The sequence below is a fragment of the Buceros rhinoceros genome, unplaced genomic scaffold (assembly GCF_000710305.1).
Source record: "Buceros rhinoceros silvestris isolate BGI_N320 unplaced genomic scaffold, ASM71030v1 scaffold8617, whole genome shotgun sequence".
In the NCBI taxonomy this organism is placed as follows: Eukaryota; Metazoa; Chordata; class Aves; order Bucerotiformes; family Bucerotidae; genus Buceros; species Buceros rhinoceros.
In genome coordinates this window covers 6,628-30,575 of record NW_010423906.1, presented here as the reverse complement: position 1 = coordinate 30,575, position 23,948 = coordinate 6,628, and the positions used below count along the sequence as shown (strand labels likewise).

General features: G+C 37.0%; 1 protein-coding gene across 1 annotated transcript in view; it reads right to left on the bottom strand.

The window, feature by feature from the left end:
* The window catches only part of GPR123 (G protein-coupled receptor 123), a 63,233-nt gene extending 51,188 nt beyond the window's left edge, over positions 1 to 12,045 (bottom strand). The window contains exons 1-3 of the mRNA XM_010140595.1: positions 11,910 to 12,045; positions 10,095 to 10,237; positions 140 to 347 (exon numbers count right to left, since the gene is read on the bottom strand). Of these exons, the coding sequence (XP_010138897.1) occupies positions 140 to 347; positions 10,095 to 10,237; positions 11,910 to 12,045 (487 nt within the window). The remainder of the gene's footprint in view (positions 1 to 139; positions 348 to 10,094; positions 10,238 to 11,909) is intronic.
* Positions 12,046 to 23,948: the final 11,903 nt, after the last annotated feature.

Genomic DNA, 23,948 nt, shown 5'->3' with positions numbered 1-23,948 from the left:
CAATCGCAAACATTTGTACTAAAGAAAGGGGCTGTTTCCAGCCTCTCAGCACACTGTATACTCTACTCCTCTATTCTCTACACAATCAAGTACACCATAGCATTTAGATTAAAGAAAATAATGCATAACAACTCCTCACCTATTTGAGCAAAAACAGCTGGTGTGGCAACCATCCTACGTTTCCCATCATCTGCAAGATTTGATGAGTTTCCTGTGCTAGGAAAGAGTTTTCCATTCCGAAAGACAATAAACTGTAGCTTGCAAGTGGAGTTATCAACAGATTGCCAGGCTGAAGACTGAGAGAAGACAGACTGTGGCAGATGAACTGAAGCTACCGCTACAGCAGTCTGTACAATGAGAAAAAAAAAGAAACATTTAAAATGCAAATCACAACAGGGTTGCTTTCATGATGTTTTAAACTCCTGTACAAGAAATGTATGCTGCCTTCCTTTTCCAACAGACTGGAAGCGACCAAAGAAGCACGAGCTGTAACCATGGGAATAGGATTGGTACAGTGCATATTAAAAGGGAAAACGTTTTGATTGAATGTGAGAGTCTATATGGTCAAGCTCCCTGCTGCAGAGGTGAGAATGGTTCTTACCGTGCCTGCTAGAGGGTCCATCAACACTGCAGATCTGATTTAAAGAGACAACATCTACCAGGTTTTCTCCTTCACTTAAAACAGAATCAGACAACTTACATTAAAACATTTCACCGAAAGGGTACTTAAGGAGTACAAAAATAATTTTATTAATACAAAAAATTACATCAGCAGAGAACTGCAAGCGCAGTAAACAACACATTTTATGAACATGTTTTTCTTGCTTCACATAAGGAAAACCAGTTAACTCTGTGTTTTAGTAATGCAAGATTCAAAAATATTACAAGCACTAACATAAAAGAAGAAACCAAGAGGGCACCAGGAGAAAATGAATGAAGACTGTCAGATCACTACAATGGCTTTGGGTTGTGAGTGTGTTATACACCCTTTTACAGGCAGATAATTCCCTTACAACAGAGCTATAAAATACACCAAACGTTATGTTCTTAGGACTTCACTCATCAAGCATTTTTTCCCTGCCAAAATAGCCACCTAATCATTAAAGAGTAAGATATTTACAAGAAAAAACAAAAGATGAGCAATGGGAAAATAAACAGGGAGTCTGTCCTGAGCCTTGAAGTGAAAAGTGTATGTATTTAAAAACAAACAAACTACAAAATGTTCTAATTTGCATTTCCCCCAAGGGCAAAGTATAGCTTCTGCGCACATAATTTACATAGATTATCACACAGTTTACTCACAGCACATGTGCGCTACCTCCTTGAGAAGTAAAACAATAATCTTCACAATCATGTAAACAAACATGACGTTAATACATATCTGTGTGCTGGGAGAAATAGACACGTGAGAGGTAAAAGGTGCAACAGGGATTAGCGAACTAAAATGAACATGAGAAACTTCTAGTGACCTCATGATAAACATGGGAGAAAAGCATGAATACTCTGTGATCTCACTGGGATCCTTAAACAAACAGATATAAAGGCTTCTGTACAATTTTCTCATTACTACCATGAATATTTCGGAAAGGTTTTGCAATTTTCAAAATAAAACCAGAAAAATTTCTTTTTAAAATAGGTATTCAATCTAGGTGATGCCACTTATTAAGCACACTCAGGAAAAACAGAGTAAACAGCAGCAAGACATTTCTACATTAGATTTAAAAATTAGTATGGAGGTTTTAATTAGAATTAACTAAGCTAATCAGCAAGCACTTTTCCTTACATTGTTTCAACTGCCTAATTCACTAAAGCTGTCATAATTGGCTTTATCTCATGCTCCTGAAAAAGACATATTTTACTCTATGATATCCAAGAGCATCTGTATATGCTGAACCTCTGATGATATTATTTTGGCCATAAAATTGTTATCAATAAGTGTGTACTGGAATTTTTAGGAATGCAATTTGTCAAACCTCAGATTACTGTTGAGTGCTTATCTAGAGACGTACAGAAGTGGAAGGGAAGTTTCAGTGTGATTAACTTTATATTTATACTGGATTTTTATTATTATTCTGTGCTAGAAAAAGTAACAATGACATTAAATTACACTAATTACTTATCAAACACAAAAAGAGAAAGCTAGAAGCATCTGAATAAGCTTATGATAATGAAACCAACAGCTAAAGGCACTGGGATAAGCAACCATGTGCTATGACTTGACAAAAGCAGTCCTACACAAGCCAGAGAAAACAACAGGTTTATAGCACTTTTGCTAAGAGGGGAAATTGTCTAATTCATTGTGGTTCTCTAATATCTGCTCCATTAGGACTTACTGATAGCAACACGGAAAAGTAATAGCAAGGAGGGAGCTTGGCTGTGAGACTGGGGAGGTGCAGAAAAGAGGCTGCACACACCTGAAGCCTAGAGATCTGGCATGCAGGTCTGATGTCAGGTTGCACAGCTAGAGAAAGGCCAAGGTGTTGTCCGCTCCTCGTCTCCTCACTACCGCCCTGTCTCTGCCCACACAGAGACCCATCACTATACAGCCTAAAAGAAAGGAACCCAGTCACAGCGCCCCAAGTCTTACCCACACACTACGGCTCTGCCTCACAGGCGCAAAGTCAGGTGCAGTAAAGAAAAGCTGTACACAGCCTACAAATGGATTTAGTGTGGACTGGCCACAATTCTTGTGCTGACTGAGCAAATCTCACACAGGCAGCAACATCAAATGACTTACATGTCAAAAAGACACATTTACAGAAAACTATTTCCTTATTAGACTTCAGGAGAGTGTTTTTCCCTATTTGTCTCCTCAAAATGTACCAAGAATATAAATACTCATAACACTAACTATTTAATAATCTCTGCTAAGCAACACGTACATCCTACATCCTAGGATATAATTTAATTGAGAACACTGCCCTATGTATACCCGTCATCTCAGACAGCTCCTTTTGAGTCTGGTAGGGTGAAGGGCAAAGGGACAAGGCTGTTCCTGTACTGGATAAACGTGCACGCAAAGTCAAACTACTCACTGTACATCAAATATTTACTTTACATAGAAATTCCTCAAAATTAAACATCAAACTGTCTGCTACAGCAACAGGTTTTGGGTTTGTGTCTGGCAGGGTTTGGGGAGCAGGTGGAATGAGGCTGCTGGCTTGTGCCTGGCGGAGTTTTGGCAGTAGGGGAAGGGCTGCTGGTGCAGCCCCTGTAAGAGGCTTCACTGAAAGCTCCCTCTGGTCCAATTTGGGTCCACCTCTGTCCAAGGCTGGGCCATGCAGCGCCTCTGTGAATAAGCATATTTAAGAGGGGAAACCTGTTTGGCAAGAGCCATTGTTTTGGGAGCTCTCTTTTGTTTTGGAGGGGTATAGGACAGGGAGAGAGGGACAAACAGGCGGTCACCCAGGTTAGTGAGGAAGGGGTCAGTGAGGCACTCCGGAGCACCCATGTCCTTCAGCCCATGGTGAGATGGCAGGCTGAGCCCTTGCGGCCCTCAGAGATCACCAGTGGAGAGGTCTGTTTGCAGCCCATGGAGAGGCCGATGCTGGAGCAAGGGACAGATCCTGAAAGAGGCTGTGACTCTGAGAGAGACCCATACTGAGGTGGTTCACTGCTGTGAGAACTGCTGTCGGTGGAAGACCCCGACTCTAGCTGGAGGAGGTCATGGAGGGATGCTGTGTTGCCACAGGAGAGGACTATGAGGAGTGTTTCCCCTGAAGAAGAAAATGCAGCAGAAGCAACATGGAGTGAACTGGGACAAACTGCAATCCCCATCGTCTGCCCCGCCCCACGGCACACTGCAGGGAGGAGATAGCAAAGCTGGGCCTGGGAGGAAGGGAGGGAAGAGAGGAAAGGTGTATTTAAGGTCATGCTGAGGTTTTTTTCTCACTGCCCTATTCTGACTGGATGGGTGATTTGGTAGTGATTCCATTGTTTAAATTAAATTGATTTTGTTTCCCCAAGCTGAGTCTGGTTTTTTTCCTGTCACTGTAATTGGTCAGTGAGCCCTTCCTGTCCATTCTCTCGACCCTTAAGCCACTTGTAGTATTTTCTCCTACTGGAGTGAGAGAGTGGCTGCGTGGTGCTTGGTTGCCAGCTGGGTCTAAACCATGACATATGTCTGCCAACAAGCTCCTGTGCTAGGTTATTAATGAAAAATGCACACATTGAGAGTGCCCACACATTCAGAATGCTGTGTAAAAATATGAATAAATATTTGTGAGCAATTTTTACATCTAAGATGTGAGAATCTTTTTTGCAATAGAATTATTCATTATTCACAGGAGGGGGATGATTGGAGCACTCAGGCAATCCCTATTATTGTAGTGGAAGATGGATGGAGCCTGACTGGAGGCTTAGCGTTGGATTCTGCTTATCTTAGATATGGTAGTGAATGTCAGTTCCCCACTCTTGCCTCAGTTTCCCCCTCAGTGAAACAAAAATAATGATATTTCTTTCATTCTGTAAGATGCTCCAGAGTCTGGTGATGAAACACAATAAGGGAGTAGATAAATACTAAAACCAACAACAGTAACATCAAATTTTGAGTAAATGACTGGGCTCCATATGTTTCAAAATCCACATAAATCATCTCATTTTATAAATTTTATTTGGACATTGTATCATCACATCAGCTCTGACACTTATGAGCATGCTACTGGTAGCATTTCAGGAAGCTGCTCCACCTCTAAGAGGGGAGAGAGCACTAGAGACAGGATCACCACCAAGTATCCTGTGTAGAAGCTGCAGCTTCACAATGACACGGGTCAGCACCAGCATCTCATATTTTCCCTACTAAAGCCTGGAGTCTGCATCAGCAATTTTGCTTGTCAGGATTTAGACATTCTGTGAGCGTTTTCAAAACAGAATGTCAATAATCCCTTCATGACTCCATTTCACTTTTAGTCCTATTAACTGGATTGCACTGGCATTGATTAGAAAAAGGAAATCCTGAACATGCTGTAGATTTTTCTACGGAATACTTTTCTGCTGGAAAATGCCAATGTTTTAAAATGAAAGCTCCTCACAAACACCCACCTATTTGTGCATAAATATGATAGAAAGGATGCAAATTTCAAAACCTCCCAGTTATCTTCCATGTCATCTGCCCAGATATTTGAAAATCTGCTGTATGACCTGCAGCCAGGAAAAGAGGGCTTATCAGCTCTAAAGCAGCTCTGAGGATTATCCAGGAGGGGTCCTAGGACTCCTGGCTTCTAAGTCTTCTCAAAACCTGGGAAACTTTCCAAAAAGCCAGTGAAAGGTTGTTTTAAATGCTCTGCATCATAATTTGGAAAATACAGGTTTGTAAGTACTTTTGAAGTTTCATTTTTTGTTTACATATCAGAGCTATATTTTTAGTATGCAGAATTTTTCAAAATATCTGAGGAACAGGAACAGCACAAATAAATCTAAATGGATCCCAAAAGTTTTAAATTTGAATGGAAAATCTCATTCTAAAGAGGAAATGGTCCTTACGATATTGAGAGCTACAGACAGTTGACATTTTTGCAGCTCATACATGTGCGACCCTTATTAAAAATGTTTTATGGGAAAAATGGAATATTTTAAGTGAAGTTTTACCCCAGGCAATTTTATTCTGGTCAGCAGTCCATTCCTTATAATCAATGCTAGCATTTAAAAGGAGTTTTTAGGTGTTTAGGAAAGACAGCCTCTTGCCTTAGGTGTCTTTGTGATATGTTGGCCCTTCTACTTTCATGATTCTTTTAAAAAACCTGCTCTCATTTTCGGCATTGCTTCCCCATTATCTCACATAGTCACACGCACTCAATGACAAGAAATTTGATAGGTCCTGGAAGAGATAGGATTGATTTTTTTTTCTTTTTTTTTAAATGGAAGGATACCAAACAAGGAAAGTAGGAGATTCCTAGTCATGTTATCTTATCTACATAACTATCCTTCTGATTTTTCAGTTTAACTACCCTTTTTAGACTGCTGTTGACACACAAATCTGGAAAGGTTCAGGGATGACTAGCAAGTGAAAAACAAAATTTATATAGATTTCCAGAAAGAAAAAAGAGGTACCACCAAAATGACAACATAAAGTCACCTGGCTATTGAGATGAAATTGCTAGGCATGTCAGGATTATTATGTAATAAAGTCATTATGTAGTAATGCTGCAGTCCACATCCATCTCAATACCTGGAAACCTAAGTACAGAGTCCAAGGTATCTTTGTTGTAGCCAGGCATAAATGCTGGTTTAATGCACACTGAAAATGTGGCATCAACAAGGAATTGTATGAAATGCTACAAAACCATCTTAATGTGTGTTGGAAGTTCTCACTCATTAATAATAAAGGTTTTCTAGAATCACGCTGTAGAAATGTTACCAGGGAACTTTTAGAAAAGCTAGTAATATAAAATAATCTAGGGAAACCTGATCGTCAGTAAACCTTTTCTACCAGAAGTAAAACCCAAAAGTATTCTCCACATTAGAATTCTATATTTCAAATTTGAAAATTTGGCAAACTCAGGAAATTCATTGCTAAAAGTTAACAGGGCTTACAAGATCAAGAATGGAGAAGCAGGTCAAAAAAGACAATGAGTATGATCAGAAAGCATATGAAAAGGAGAAAAAACCCACTCATCAGTGAAACAAAATAGTATTTTAAGTTTCGAGAAATGGATGGCTACAGTGATAATTGCCAAAAACATTTTGCATACAGCAATTAAATTCTTCAGATCTACATTTAAAAAAGGACAAGGAAAGAAGCAGAGCTGCCATATAGAAAGAATCAGCTAATACATTTTTTATTTAACCTCGATGGAAGTGTTGATGGTTACACGGAGACAATGTTAAGCTCAATACCGAGAACAAGAACATAAAAATTACCAAAAATGTCAAAGCAAAATTCAGTAAGAGCTGAATATTGTCATACAAACCTTTGAAAGAACTGACACATGAAATCAAAGGACAATTTTTTTGTTTGTTTAGGAATCTACCAAGTTGGTCATAAAGTAATAATATGACTGCTCTGCATAGCAATGTAAAACTAGGGTGAATGAGTGAACCAAGTTTGGCATGTAGATAACGGTATAGACTTATGCATGGAAACAACTTTATTGCACAGTTCACAACATCACTCACAGCTGCTGCTGCCATATTGATCTGCTTCTATGTCCAAAGACAGGCCACTTTTAATGAGTTTGAAAAAGCGGACTGGTAAATTGCATGAAAATATGGTGTCCTTCAGGCACTTTATACAGACCGCTATGCCACTGTTTCTGTGTTCCAGTGTGACACACTGAAGTTGCTTATGCATTCATGCATTATTCCTCCAAATCATAGGCCAGCATTTAGAGCTTCAATATTAATGCATCCTTTAAAATACAGCCAGAAAATGTGATACCTTTTTTTCTAAGAAAAGGAAAATATATGGAATTCTACAAGCAACAACTGGTCTGTTAATCTGATATCATGAGGGGAAAAGAGAAAGAAAAAAAAAAGTCAAAAAAGAAGATAACACAAAGGGAGCCAGGGTAGGTTTACCAAAGATAAATAACGTGAATCATATAGTAGTTCTTGTTGATAACTGTTTTTCTAGACAAGGCAATACAATCCATCTAATTTCTTTGGTCTTCAATAAAATATTCCATGCTACATAGAAAACTGTTAGCTGAGTTAGTTGAGACACTAAGAATTAGTAAGAAATACTGTCAGGTGAATAAGGAAGAAGCTAAAATTCAGAATATGATGATTTACTTTGAAAGGGGAAGAGAGGCTGGAATTAACATATTCAAAGTTTCTACAAAAATCAGTTTACAGACTTACAATTTTTATGTGATGACCTTGAAACAAAGGGGAATGCCACCTATAACAGAATTCAAAATCATATATTTTACAGATTTAAAATGAGAATTTCTGTTATAAGCTGGTGAAACAGACCACTTTGGAAAGCAACAGAAAAGCAAAAGGACTTGAAAGTACTGACTGGTTGATCACAGGATGACTCAGAGCCACTGTGATTCAACAATAATAAAAAAAGACAAATACAGTCCAGAGCATACAAGATGATGCATTTCCATGGAAATACTCTGATTTGAAAGGCCTAATCAGAAACACGCTACTCAATTTTCCTCAGCTGGGTTCAGGAAAAATCAGCCCAGAATAGAATGGGTGTAAAGGATGGTTAATAGGGTCACCATTAGAATGAAAAATTTGTTTTGCAAGCTCAGGGTTAGCCTAGCAAAATGAAAGAGGAGGCTCTGCCTGCTGTCTTTAAAAATACCATAGGAATAGAATCTAGGGACGAAGAAGAGTCATGTGAGTAAACAGCCAGCATGAGCACAAGGACAAACAGGACAGTAGTCAAGAGCAAAAATGCAGACTTAAAAGTATGAAAATGTTTCTCAGCCTTCATAACAAAGAGGACAGGGTAGTGTTAAAAAATTATGGACACACATTACCTACACTTGAGAGAGTATCAGAAAGTTTTATAAGAATTATACAGGGCAATTAAAAACGTTTTGGTTTACAAGAAGTGTTTAAAATTCCTTTTGAGAACCCATGAATTCCCTGAATAAAGGAATTCCTGAACTTCCTACTTCTACTTATATCCCCAGTATACAATTAATAGAGTTCATAAAAATCTCACTACGAAAAGTACTTTAAAAAAAATATATGGTCATAGTAGATTCAAGTGACTCACATCTGCAATAAAAGAACACTGAGCATGGAAATGATATTATTATTTCTTTGAGAAACAAAAAATTCTGCACACGTGTAAGAGCTGCAGACAGTAAACTTGATAACTAAGACCCTTACTTAATATAGACACATTTTAGAAATCTTAAATGTCTAAAAATGGAACAATTAAACACAGATCTCATATGGAACAGTAAAAAATCAAGACAGGCATATTTCTATTACTTATCTTCTTACTATTTGTCCTTGAAATTGAAGAGATCATAAGTTACAAGAGCTTAGACTCCTATACCCTGTGTTGGTCAAGATAGCAATGTCCGTCACAGAAAACTCTTTAACTACTGACATTCAGATAATGTTCCTAATATAAAATCACATAAAAATGGAATTACCCTGCAATCACTACACTACCATTCCCAAACAAGTATTCCACATTCATTTACTTGAAATAGAATATAAAATGAAGATATCCTTCATTTGTGGTAGTATCAGTTAGTTGCACTAGCAAGTAAACTTGTTACTCTGAACAAAAGACAGAATCCATTCCTCACATTTTTGGATTGGGTAGCAATCTCCCATACTCTCAGGCTGCACCTACAGGTAGGGCAATAAATCTTAACTCTGATACTGTGGTGACTTCAGAGCCCTTGAACCAACTCGAGTATCAGTGGAAACACGTGAGTCTGCAAAAGCCTCAGAAAACACAATGAATCTGCAGACAACCTCAAACGTTATTGCTCCAGTAGATGCAATGTAAGAACAAGGATTAAGAACCATATTTGTAAATTATTTACTGCTGAAAATTTGTTAGTATGTGTTTCACGTATTCCAAAGATCCATATCAGCAATCTCATTTTAAAATTTCCAGGTTTCACCCAAGTTTTCACCTTTTATGGTAATGTATCTTCTGCCTAAAACACTGTTGACAACAGAAAAAACTCTGTAAAGCACAACAGAAATCAATAATGAGGTAACAACATTATATCAATTTCATTTTATATAAGAAACAAAACCCAATTTTATTATAATATTAATTACTAGTTTTTATACTTAATTATTTCAGGTTTTATTTTAGGGATCTTGTTAGGCTTTTCAGACAGTGCTACGTGACTGCTTCAGTTCCAGGTTCCTTACTGCAAGTCAAGCGGAGCCTGCAATAGACTTGCCAAAATACGAAGGGTTATGCCAGAGAATGCATAAAATTGGTCTTCCTGGGAAGGTAAGAGTTCTTAAGGGTGGTTTATGAGTTTTCAACTGAAAACTGGGTTTTGGGGGGTGAAGATCCTTGAAGTCTTAAAAGATTTTGGACACCCCCCAGAACTTACAGTGTAACTTTCTGTTGTTTTTCTCTGGACTTACAGAGATCACAGCAGCTGTTTTTAAAAAGGATGGCTTCTGGCAGTGTCCTCTACAGGAAGACTCACCCTGTTAGCAGCCTGGTTCATGGGGCTCTTCAGGGATGTATTAGCTCCTAGAAATACTACGTTTTCCTCCGAGCAGCCTAGGATGAAGGAGTATTTTTCCTTTTTATCAGTCCATCTCCAGGTACTAAATAAATGAGAACTTGCTGGAAAGATGATAACCATATTCAATTTTATTATTCCATTGATGAGACTGGTTTTAATAGTTGCAGATGCACTAAGAGGATGGGATGGGAATACGCTAAATTGTACAAATTTTTAAATGTAAAGTCTCGTGAGCTACCTAGGTGGAACATTCAGCTAGATAATTGAAAAGCTATCACCACGTGTCTTAGGAAGGGCATCATAATTATACAGAATACCTAACTAATCAAATACCTTTTACAGCTCACGGATCACTGAATTCAATTACACCTAAGTATCACCAGTTTAGAAGAAGGAATTGTGAAAATTCTAGCTTCAGTATACCAGCGCATTTGAGCTTTTTTGCCATGACCACTTTCAATTTTTTGAACTAGACGAATTGTGTTAATGTAGCCCTCAGAAAGTCTTACTTTCTGCATGGTCCATAGCTGAGTAATTATCATATAAAAACTATTAGGAATGGGAACAAAGAGAATATTTCCCCACTACTCACACAAAGCACTACCAAAGATTTTTCTAAGTTGAAGAAACATAATTTGATCAAAAGGAGAAGGGATACTAGCTGGCTTATATACATAAGAAAAAAACCACTCTGCACTAAACGAAATTCATATACATTTTAATAGAGTGCAGTACATACCATTACAGATTTTATGAGACTTCTAAAGTCTTCGATAATTTGTGTATATCCATTTATTGAGTATGAGTGTATAGCGATTAGGTAATACAGTAATTCAAAATAAATGAATATTGCAACTATTTAATCACACTAGATGATAGGAGTTATCATTTCACTTACGTGGTATTCACACTTAGTTAAGCTAGATAAAGTTCATTTAGTAACATCAGTGGGAATGTAGTGAAACAGATTAGTTCAGGAATTTTTAATAAACTATCTTGATATAATTTTTCTGAGGCAAAGTGAGCTTCTACTTTGCATATAATGTACAGAAGCCCAAGTTTTGTTTTTCTGGTGCTGTCTTTTCATAAAGATGACTGCAGTGAAACGCTGACATCACTGTTTGATGACTACTGAAACATTGTCCCTGCCTGATAACAGAGGAAAGCTGAAACTACCGAATATAATTTTAGCAATTAGGTCTTTTTAAGCAGTGAATTTAAAAGTTCCGCACCACGAAATAACTCAATATTCTGCAGATTTGGAATAATTTGGATGTTATCCTCAGGAATGATCCCTTTTGCCTACAGCCATTAAACAATTCTGACCCAGCATTGCTCTTACAAGCCTTAACTTGGGCAAGACACACATTTCTAGAAGTGGATGTGAGACCACTATGTTCCTTTGTTTTGCTGAATAGTGACAGTTAAGGATTTGAAAAAGTGGTAAGATTGACTTTTCTTTAGTTCATGTATGCACAGTCACACCTTTCTTCTCTCTGTTACAAGATACAACTTCACTATCCTCACAACAGTCAAGAAAATAGGTTGTATCAAGAGGAGCAAATACAATTTCTTCCCTCCTGTTCCCAAACTCAGTTTTCCATTTTGAAAAACTTATACATTTTAGTCTCCAACTTGCAAAAACAATAATCTGCTTCCTGCATTTCAGTCGCTCAGTCAATGTATTAGCTTCTACAGTACAGTCAGAAAGCATGTGTTTTAAGAAGACATGTAAAAAAAGAGAGTAAAATGAGTAGAGTTGTGTTGCGGTACACTGTTGTGGTACACTGGGTGGCAGTATAGGCGCTCGGAAGATCACGGGCTGTGACCGGAAGGTAGGAACCGCCCACGAAGGGCGAGGCTTCTCTAGGGACTTTATAACCTTCCGTACTGCGCAATAAAACGCCATTTTGCATCTTCTATATTAGAATAAGTGCCTAAACGGACCTTGACGGCAGAGGTCAAGTGCCAAGAATCACAACGAGTTTCCACAGAGTTGTATCAGCAAGAGAGAGGTTCTCAGTCACAGAAGTAACTTCACATTTGGATCGAAATACCATGGTGGTAAATTGGGTGTGTGTCAATGATGGTAAATGACATTTTAAGAGAATTCTTATAATTGAGATATTGAATATGAAGAAGAAAGATGCTCCACTACTGCTTGTGCCTGTAGTTGTTAGTAGTTGCTACTCCCCAAAGCTCCCATGCAAAATTACACACTTTGGTCTGTAAGTCTCACACACATCTTCTGGATTCTGATCCACCCAGTGTGGACACAAAAGACAAGATACTGAGCTCAGCCTGACGAGGAAATGGTGAAGTCAGAATTTCACCTTAAAAGCCAGTTCTGTTCAAATGCCACGCTGAACACCTAGTTAGAGCAAAAACCAAACACAGATTTAGTGCATATGTTTGTGTGTGAAATAAGAGACCATAGATACCAAAGAGATTTATCCAAGGGTGCATTTACATGAGATAACTACTAGCACTAGTGGGTCCAACTTTGTGCCACAGTGGTGATACGAGCCTTTTGTTTCTGTCTTACCTTCTTGACAACCGGACAGAAAAGGAATGGAGGAAAGGAGTCCATTTGGAAAGCAAATTGTTAACTTGTGAAGACTAGCACCCTTTTCCCAGCCATTCTATTTTTGGGTTATATGTAGAAAAAAGATACTTTCTGAGGAATAGTATATCCTGCCATTCCTTTTTAAAAGAAATAAGTTGTTCTTCCTGCAAGAACAACTTGCAGATATGTTTCCACCAACAACCTAAACTAGAGTAATGAGGAAGCTTTGAAAATAAAACATTGTGGGATGCATACAAAAGTATAAGTATGTGTAGTTCACGTGGAAAATCTGTAGTGTAGATCCTTTGGTTCAGCCAGAAGGCAGAGACAAACGGAACACTTTTACCTGCAGCTGAATCACATGTGCTCTCATTGTCCTCATCATCGATTACCAGTTTATCTGGAGGCTCCTTAGCCCAGAACACATCTGTTCTAACAAGCGCTTAGGGACAATCTATCTTGATTCATTCTACTAAGTTTTTCTAAGGGATTTGTCATAGAGCTATGTGAACATCAGAAATATGTGCTAGCATTATACACAGGAAAATCCAATAAAAACCACAATGGAAGTAAGGTCTGAGTGAACCTTCCATCAGACCATGTCTCCACCAATCTAGTGATCACTTTATACAGCCCTGTTAGTTGAAGACAGTTGAAAGAAACCTAACTCTTATTTATTAATGTTTCACAGATGCTATGAAACCACCTAGGCACGTGTGCAAATTTTTCTTCATTACTGCAGAAATAGTCACTTGACATAGTCAATGTTAGTCAAAAACCGACTGAATTAGAAATCTTAATCCTCTAGACAAATCAAGTTTCGTAGTTCTGCTGCTATGGGACAGCGATGATGTTCTGATTAAGGTTTTAAAATACTAACGAACGTTATCAGTTCTTGTCATCAGTCTTCACTACATGAAAACTCGTAATTTGTATTGGGTAAGGAAGGTTTTATTTTTCTGGGGCAGTATGCACTGTATTGCTCTCACGCAAGTGAGCATCTTTGAGTTGAGATGCCAAAGAAGGCCACTTCTTACACAGTGCACAAACCCAGCTGAGGTCTGAACTAACCCCAGGAAGAGCAGTCCCTCATTCCCATTCAGTGACCATTGATAATGAGGGTTCCTAATACGATACGATTTTTAATGTAATAGATTCATTTAAATAGTCAGATAGGTGCTAACCTAGCTAATGTCAGATAGAATGAAACTCGTACAGTAACAAATGAATACTGAGAACTTACATCAATCTTCTCATTTCTTAGATCAAACCAAAGGGACTAACAACAATCTTAGTTCTTCCAAGGCAAAGCTGTTTTCAGTTGGCAGTGTACTACACGGATAGGAAAGCACAGCCTTTTCATTTTGCTCATGGCTTTTGAATTAATACAAGTTTTCAAGTGTTAGTGCTGCAGGGCCTGTATACTGAAAAAGCAATAGTAACACACACGTTCATTGGAAATAGCAATCTATATGCTATGAAGTGTTCATTTTTTAAATCTTGTAAGTTAGTTATATAGGCAGCAAATTTGCAATTTAATCAGTAGAAAATGAATTGTTTTACATTGTTATATGTAAGCATTCGCAAAGGTTTGAATATTTTTGGACTTTCCCCTCTTGCTCTACTGATTTTCTAATCTTTTTCAGTAAAGGTCAATTCTTCTGGCATCAGTATGTTTAATGTTTTCACAAATTTCTACCAAAGGCCTTTATGCTAAAGGGCTTCACTTTATCAGTCAGACAGATCAAGAGAGTGTATAATTCAGACTTTCTCAAGGGCTTCCACTGCCAAATTTGACTGATTTTTTTTTTCCAAGTGTGTTATCATTCTTGCTGAATCACTTCCAGTCTCCTATTAAACTGATGTGCCTTTATTTTAGGCAGTAGCAATGTTCATTCTCCAATATAAAAACTTAATATGTTCACCATTTCGGTATCGTTCTGTTCTAGACTCCTCGGTTTTCTTTTATGCATTGAATAGGACAGGAATACTTGGCTGAATCCTGCACATGCATTTCTGGACTCTTACTACTGCTACTACCAGATGTTGATACGAGTACCTGAGTATATGAATGAATTATTTAGGAGCAAGGATCAGAAAGAAACATGCTCAAGGAGAGAAAGGGAAAGAAAATCAATACAGGAAAAAAATTGAGTCTCTCATGCCAACTGAGGGAGTAACATCATGTAGAAAATTAATAACTAACATTATTAGCTGAAAGACAGTGTGTTTGAGAAAAAACTGGGAGAGTCCCAAATAGTCTTTCTCAGCAATGAGAAGGACTTAGGGGTTTTTATCATCAGGAATTCTGAGTCCTGGAAGCTCTATATATCTACAATGATATGAAAACAGTGCTGCCAAGGGCACAGACTCTACTAAAAACTGTGTTCCCATATTTCTCTGACTAGTGGCTAACATAAGGAAGAAAGATTTTTATAGCAAGTATGAGGGCCTAGATAAAACTAGAAAAAACTCATTTAGCAAACTAACGAATGGATTTTGATCCTGCCTCCACAACTACACCTAGGCTTATTGTGTTTTGTTTCTTTCACACAGAACACATTACCTTAAGAGCAAAGGTTTTGTCTTGAAAACATTAAGTAAATGCCTCAGCCTTAATGAAATGAAGTAACTTCACTTTATGTCCTATTTATTCCATACATAAACACAAAAATTGATTGGCCACTTTGTGCTCTTCTGCCATGCTAAATTTTGATATTCCCGCATTTCTTCAATAGCTCTAGATTAAAAATGCAGCAACAAACACATCCATAAGAAAACAAAACTGTATTCGCTAGTTACAAATATCTTACAGCCTGTCTATTAATTTTATGATATTTTGGGGACTTTTTGAGGAACACGACAGCAACACAATGTCTGTATAGTTTTGATATGCTTTTTAGAGGTTTTTTCCTTAGTGTTCAGAAGCAATAAGCCAAAAATGATGCAATCTGCACATCTGAACAACAGCATTTTCTTGCTTTGTAACCTTGACATGGAGAGTGCAGGATACTTGTACTTCCTAAGCCGTGGTCTATTCAGCATCATTGTGTTAGCATTACTCACCAAGTGGAATTAAAAACTGCACTACAGTTACCATGACAACCAGCTGTCTCCCACATACAGCATCAGTTTGAATTTGTGCAGACCATTTCTAACAATGATTTAAGTCAACAAATTCAGTATTACCCTAAGGTAAAAATCTGGTTTAAGAATAAATAAATATTTTCAGTTTCATAATGTTACTTAGCTCAATAGATTAATTCTAAGTATGACTTAGGAGATCTTCAGAGAGCTGCAGTGACTTTTCTTAGAAATTAAAGGTGAATGGTAATCTTCTGGTCAATCTACAGTTGAGGACCACTGAAATTCTTGACCAAATGAACATGTGAGAAGCATATAGAGAAGAGATGGCATAACATTCATAGAGTTTGTGGGGAAAAGCATTTGAATATTCATTTAATCATTTTCTAAAATTTACATTTGAATAATGCTGTTGATTACCTTGGGTAGTATCACTACATCATAAGTGTATGCTCACTACACAGATTTTTATTAGGAAATATAGGGTAATCCATGTTCATCCAAAAGTATCAGCTAGCAAACCTCCACTGGAAAAATGAAACTTGGAATATAATTTCTAGGCCAGGGAAGTATAAAATAAGTTTCTTTTCTAATAAACTTGCAGGGTGTTTTTGTTTCTAATAATCAATTTACATGCAAGGAGAAGTCCCAGTTGCTTTTGAAACAGCTGAGTTATAAAGGAGCAAGGGAATGGGAATGTATCAAATTTATATCCTGTTTTACAATATCCAGTGAAACATCATACAATCGTATGTCTGGTCATCAGTATATACAGCCACCTGGCAGTTTTTAGATCCTTCAGATCACCAAGCATTCTTTCAGTAGAGAATGATCAGTTTTGATTGGGGTTGTGTGGCCTGTACAAAAGGAGGCTCAGAGTAGACCTTATTGCTCTCTATAACTACCTGAAAGGAGGCTGTAGCGAGATGGGTGTGAATTTCTTCCTCCAAGTAACAAGTGACAGGACAAGAGGAAACAGCCTCAAGTTACACTAGAAGCTTAGATTAGACATTAGGAAAAATTTATTCGCCAAAAGGGTTGTTTAGCATTGGAACAGGCTGCCCAGAGAAGTGGTAGAGTCACCATCTCTAGAGGTATCTAAAAGACATGCAGGTATGGCACTTAAGGACAGGGTTTAGTGGTGGACTTGACAATGTTAGCTTAATGGTTAGACTTGATGATCTTGAAGGTCTCTTCTAACCTAAATGATTTTATGATTCTATGATTGCCACTGCATAAACACATAATGGCAATGACAGCCAGGTCTGCTTGCAGAACGGTAGGATGGATCGTTACGAGGAGAAGGAAAACAAGAACCTCCATAACACCATAAAACACCCACTTCAACCGCGCATTCGTATACTAGGTGAGGGGAGGGGAAAAAAAATGCTGAAACAAGATGGTTAAGCTCTTAAAAATGTAATGTATGGTCAAACTACAGGTAATGAAGTAATAACACTATTTTTTATGTAAGAAACTATAAAAAATATCAAAGACAGAAAACATAAGAGTCTATATTTACTGAAGAAACTGCTAATGTTACATACTGAAGTATGTATGTATTAATGATACATTCTACACTCATTTTTGTGGAAGCAAGTGCCACAACTAAACATTAATGCAAATTTCTCATTTGATGTATAGTATAGCACTTGTTGCATCATGGAACTTAAAAATAAGCCAGAAAAGAAAACTGGACAAATAATTGTAATGCATTTAAAATCAAAACATTTAGAGGCTAGAAGGAGTCTGATGCTATTATAAGTAGTTTTAATCTGTGACAGCATTATTGAATCCTAATCCTGAGGAAACCACATAATAATAAAAAGTTTTTATTTTAATATAACGCTTTCAAGTTTAAAATAATCTCATTTGCATGGGAATGCTGGTCAGAGGACAAAGCCAGAAAAATAAGTATAATCAAGGAATCATATCTAAAAGATTGAAGAAGTAAGCACAGAAATGCATTCAGTCCTGGATCACTGTGGGCACATTTGTTATCAGTGACAGGCAATGTGAAATAAAGCACAAACTGAAATCAAACCCTTCTTTAAGGTTACACTAAACTGAACTGACAGGAACACTACGTGCAAGAAAGAAAAAGAAATGGATTTCTATATAGCACTTTGATCTTCAACAATGGAAGTGCATAAAGTTTAAATGTTAAAACAGAAAAATTCAAGGCAAAAAAGAGGTAGAAAGCAAATGAAGAAATAAAATATAACCCGGGGCTCCACATGCACAAACTCAGAGAGGAAATTTGTTTTTTTTTTCCTCCAGCAAAAAAGCTGCACAAGGGTAAATGACAGGGGGGACAATCACTTCCCTACTCCTGCTGGCCACACCAGTGCTGATACAAGCCATATACGTAATAGAGGTCTGTAACAGTCCATTAACTCCTAGATTGAGCTGCAATGTAATATCATAAAATAAAATACAAATTAAATCAAGATGACAATATAGGCAAATGTGAAACATTTTGTGTCAAAGATGCCTTAATGGGGTTAAAACAGCATTGCTAACTATTAGTGGATGCTTTCTTGTCACATTTCAAAAAAGTATTGAGAGTGTCATTAAAAAAAATGAAGGTGATTATTTACTCTAAAGTGAGAGAAATGGTCTTTCAGATAACATTTTAAAAAACAGAAAAGTCTCACTACTGCGTTCCTCTAAAATGGGACTCACCAAAATTTTTTAATAACCTTGCCAGATCCATGCTTCTTGAGCACAGTAGACTTAGGAGTGTGTCTGTATTAACATTTTAGTTTAGATTTGGAACACTGGTCTGATATTCAGATATTATTTCCATTCTATCATGTTCATAGCTGAATGCCAATTTTCAGACAAATTTCCTGATGGGATCTCTGTTGCTATGCTTTCTATCACAAAGCACTCTCACAGTGCACAATGTGGATTCCATTTGGATGAAACAGTCATGAAACAGAACTGAGGAGTTACATGGGATGAGGCTAGAACTAATCTGGGACAAACACCCACAAATACACTTAATGTTGCATATTGGATTCTCAAGACCACTTGTTTTGCTCCATGGATTTGCACCTATTGCACTGCACTACTTACTAAGGTAGGATTAAACAATTGCCACTTTTTACAGGGAAAATGTCTTCTCCCCTTCTGTGACTCTGGTCTCTCCTGGTTCTCTTCCTCTTAAGAGGAATTTATATTTGTCTTCTCATAAGCCTCACAAACTAACTAAAATGGAGCACTTGCTCTTACCTACACCATAACCACCTTCTTTCTCTCTTTCTTTCTAAAACTGTAGATAGCTCTGCAATCCCCACAACAAACTTCTGCATAAAACACCTAGAACTTCTATAGACTCATCATTATGGCTGATTACAGGCAACATCACCTGTCTCACTCAAGGACGATGAACTGAACTGGAACTGAATGACTTTTCCAGATCAAAGGGAATCAAAAACCAAAACAGAGACAGAAAGCTTAATCTCTAGATCAATCTCTACTAGTAAATCTCCTGAAATAGATCTCAATCAGGCAATTAACTATTGAAAGACAGTAGGAGACAAACCAGGCAGAAACAGGAAATGAGCAATGTGTGGCTCCCCAGATGGTATAGGGACAGATGATCTGATCTGCCTGTGACAATAATTTTATTAGAATAATAGCATTCCAACACATAATCTTGTACCTTACGTATTCAGGTGACTAATACAATATTAGCTTGTTTAAGAAAACTGAGCTCTTTTTAAGCTCTCATTTCAGAAGAAATGCAGCCCACTTTTGTGGAACCCTGATGTTAAGCAAATATGCTGTAACTGATACACTTAGCTTTAGCTGGAAGAACGCAGATGAGGAAGGGAAAGTAAGCTTGCCGCTCTCCAGAAGTCACATCACAGTCTGGCTTTAAGGTACACACACAGGATAGCATTTGAAAAGGCTAGGTTAAAAGCTGGAGTAAAACCCAAAAAGCAGCTTTACATCTGCAAAAAGAAAGAAAAGTGTCTCCCCTTTCCCCAGAATACATAGTTCAATAAGAAGGAAATATCATTCAAATAAACTAATGTTAAGGAGAAGAAAGCTAATGCTTGACATTCCAGCGGTTTTTTGCCTTGTAGGGAAGTTCTAGATTTGTTTCTGAGGCCTAAATGCACTCCAGCAACCCTTGATAATCCAAAACCTGAAGAGACTTGTGATGACTTGAGTTTTTGTCTTTTCCCACTACCATTGTTATGGCAGTTTCAGTAAGTGCAGATTTGAATAATCCTCTTTTACCTACAGAGGCTGGCATTTTCTCTCTGAATATAAGAATTCTAACAAAACTATATTGCTACTTTCATTGCTGATTAACTGCTGAAGGTAGACAAAGCACCTCAATTCTACCATCAGTTCGATACTCCCAAAATCACTAACATTTTTAAAGTTTTAACGTACGTCTTTTTTGGTGACATTTTAATCTAATCCTGAAGTTTATTTTCATCTGAAGCAAGGGAACGACAATAACTTAAAAACACACATTTTGAAGGGAGCTTTGATGTCTGGCTAGTTACTGGACTGAATCAATGAACTGAGTAAAACACAAATGTTTATTTTATTGTGGCCAGTTAACCTCTTTTCAGATATACATAAAGGAATTGATGCAATTTCAACTGGCATTTTCACTCATACAGTGAAAATAAGATTTGCTGTTATGAGGATAATCAAATAGGATATTTTTAAGACTTGGCTGACTGAAGCCATTAAGCCAATCCAAACTTTGTGTTTTAGATAGGTGAGCACATAATGAACTGAGAGTTCCTGAGAGAAGTTTGTAATTGTCTAAGGTGAAGAGAAGTGGACAGTAAAATTGAGTCTTCAGGCAAGAACTGTTGTGTGTACCAATCTGAGTATCTAAACCAAAACTTTGGCACTTATTATCTTTGTGCATTTCACAGATCATTTAGAACAGAATGTTATAAGGGGCTACGAAGGGTTTTAAAAAGCGTCCAATTTTTTTCCTACTTGGTCTTCTATATCCTTTTTTCATTCATGATTTTAAGAAGAGATATCAGAATTTCTCCACTTCTCAAAAGCTTAATTGGTCTTTGCAATCTAATATTGAGGAGCAGTGCTCTTCTGCTACTTAACACGCGTATGTTTAACAAAATCCCCACCGTAATGAAAATTTTCAGTGCAGCCTAGAAACATTTGCTCCATAGCTTAATATCTTGATGTGATCTCTCCAAATAAAGGTGCTGCAACAAATAAGGATGAATGAGGAATTCTATCCATTGCTCAGTTTTCTCTAATATGTTTCCTCTTTTTCTTACTCTGAGCTAATGTCAGACATATATATAACACTACAGCTGTGCACTCACGTTCTAATTCTGGAGCACGAAAAAGCATTAACATCTAAGACCTTTACTTTTTATGAAAGGAGAGAAAGTCTTAAACCAGTGAAAACATATTGTATGAAATCTATGGTCTGATAATCCAATGGGGGAAGTACCCACCATTGCACTTCTGCTACGACCCTTTGCAAATCAAACATCAGTCTACTGAGCAACAAACTAGTATTTTAGATTTTTAAGACTGCACCATGGCCTTTAGGCCTACAGAATTTACAAATCAGTGTGCTTCTCATTAATGTAATTATTATATTATTCTGAGTTATGTAATTATTTTTTTTGAAAAGTATTAATATGTTCAAATTCTTAAGTATATTAATGAATAATATATTTCTACTTAGACTGATTTCCATAATAACATTTGATAAATGTATCGGTACAATTTATACTAACACTTATTATCCATGGTGCTTATTACAATAATTTTGCCCGCTGCAATAAACTTTATGCTTTCCTTTAAGACAATATTACTCCTTGGAAACAATTCAATAAATAAAACAATCGGTTATGCAGTTAATACAGTATTATTTAACAATAGGCTTTTTTCACCTGAATTTTTTTTTAGAAATGTTACATGTAAAGCCCTAGTCTAAATCTTTAAAATGCATAAACAGCTGTATAAAAAAGCACATTGAGTACAAAACTAAAAGCTAAACAATAGAAAACCTCAAAGGAGCCAATTTTTAAATTGTAAAATAATTTCTTAGAATAGCTGAAAAGGTACTTTTTCATACAATCAATTAAAAAAAGCAGTAGATGAAGATTTTGTATATAGAAGGCATATGCAGTATACCTTTTGCAGTAACATGACACCCTGCTGAAAACGTGCCATAATCTTTAGTCAAATAATGTGGCTGGATTTGTACCAAGCAAAAGCTTCAGCTAGAAGTAACTCTGGCAGAGTCTGTTTCACAAAAAAACTTTAATTTTGCAGTTTGTTGTTCAGCACACATCCTTTCTGTTGGGTGTGAAGGAGAGTTAGCAATTTCACGCTGTAAACAATATTGATCGCTTGCCTGTACATACCTGGTCAACACAAAATCACTAACAAAACAAACAGAATGTGTGCAAGTTCATATCTGCCCATTGTTTTAGAGAAAACAGGAACTGTACTGATAAATGGCACCTAGATAATACTAATAGTTCAAGAATGAATGCAGCAGATTTGCAGCAGTCAAGGACTTGCTGCAGTCTCTTTTCTGCTTCTCAGTGAGCATATGGGCTATTACATGATATCAAAACCAGACTCTGCATTTTCACTTGCTGTAATTTTCAGCAACAAGTAGGATCACTTGTCCTAATCACTGAGGGTCTTTCCTGCTTAAACAATGAGTAACTTCCACTGGTATTGAAAGAGACAGAAGCACTGAATGTAGGCCAAATTTGGGGTAAGATAGACTCATTTATTGTTGTAAACCAGAATTCTTTGGGAAAACTGTGATCAAGAGGATGGCTATGTGGATTATGACAGGCTAGAAAATAGATTTATTATATATGTTTCAATCCAGAAGGACTGAAAGATCTATTATATATGTTTCAATCCAGTGTGCATGCTTTTGCTCACATGGTAAACAACCTATTGATTTTCTCATCTCTATTCAGCAGTAAATAACCTCATATACACTGCAAGGTAATACAGATGTCCAGAAAGTCACAGTTTTGTGCACGTTTATGTTTACCTCAGTGACCAGGTGTCAGAGTCACACCATGAGTGGCTGAAACAAATCACGAGTGAGGTCTTCCTCTCAGTAATTCAATGGGGTATACAAAATGTCTCTGAAAGGAAACAAACTTGCCTTCGAAACTGTTTTACCACTGTTCTAAAAGGTTGTCATTTTCACGTAGATACCCTCGATCGTATTTGATACACACATTGGATCTGCTAGTGCCTGTCATTATATCAGTTCACTGAAGATCACACCAACACATGTACAGTATTATTTTGTAAGCTCCTAAGCCCCCCACCCTTTAGCTCCCAAGCTAAACAACTGAAATTCATTAAAAAACACAAAACACACTCTGAATTTAAGTGGAAAGTTGAAACCCACAATTTTTAAGTCCTTTTTTAAAACTTACGATCCAGCTAACAAACTACACAGCTTTCTAGCTCTTTAACAATAGACAAGTTAAAAGGGAAAACTGCTCCTATACTCATATATTGTCTCACAATATTCAGATTTTCTGAAAACACGGATCGAAGGATCACCATTCGCATACGAATAGACAATACTGAAGCTCAAAATCATGGGGTACATGTCAGAGACAAATTTTGCCCGCTGATCTGTTAGAGTATTTAACACATTGCACAGAGGATTACATGACAAGAGCTAAAAGAGAAGGATGATCTCTATGGAAACACTACGGTCTACTTCATCAGTAATGGATACTCAGAAAACAACTATCCAAATGTTACAAGGCAGCCCAGTAATCTAAAGATTTTAAACTAGTGCCTAGACAACCAGAATGGAATTATAAAATGGTTCACACTAATTGCCTGGGAGGTTTCACCAGCCATAACCACCACAAAGGTGACTAAACCTTTAATTGTTCTTTGGCATAAAGTCCCCAAACTACGCTATCTGTTTTAAGAATTAGAAGTAAACTGTCATAGCATAATTTCTGATAAATGACTTAATTTTACATAGTTAGTACAGTCTTAGTAAGGGAATAGTTAATTTCAGCTTTAAATTATGAGTATTTGAAATGAAATTCCACTAAAAAAGAAAAGACTATACCAAAATGGCATTGTTTTAATCAATAGTTTGATTCTTCTTAATCATGCTTATTCAGGATGCA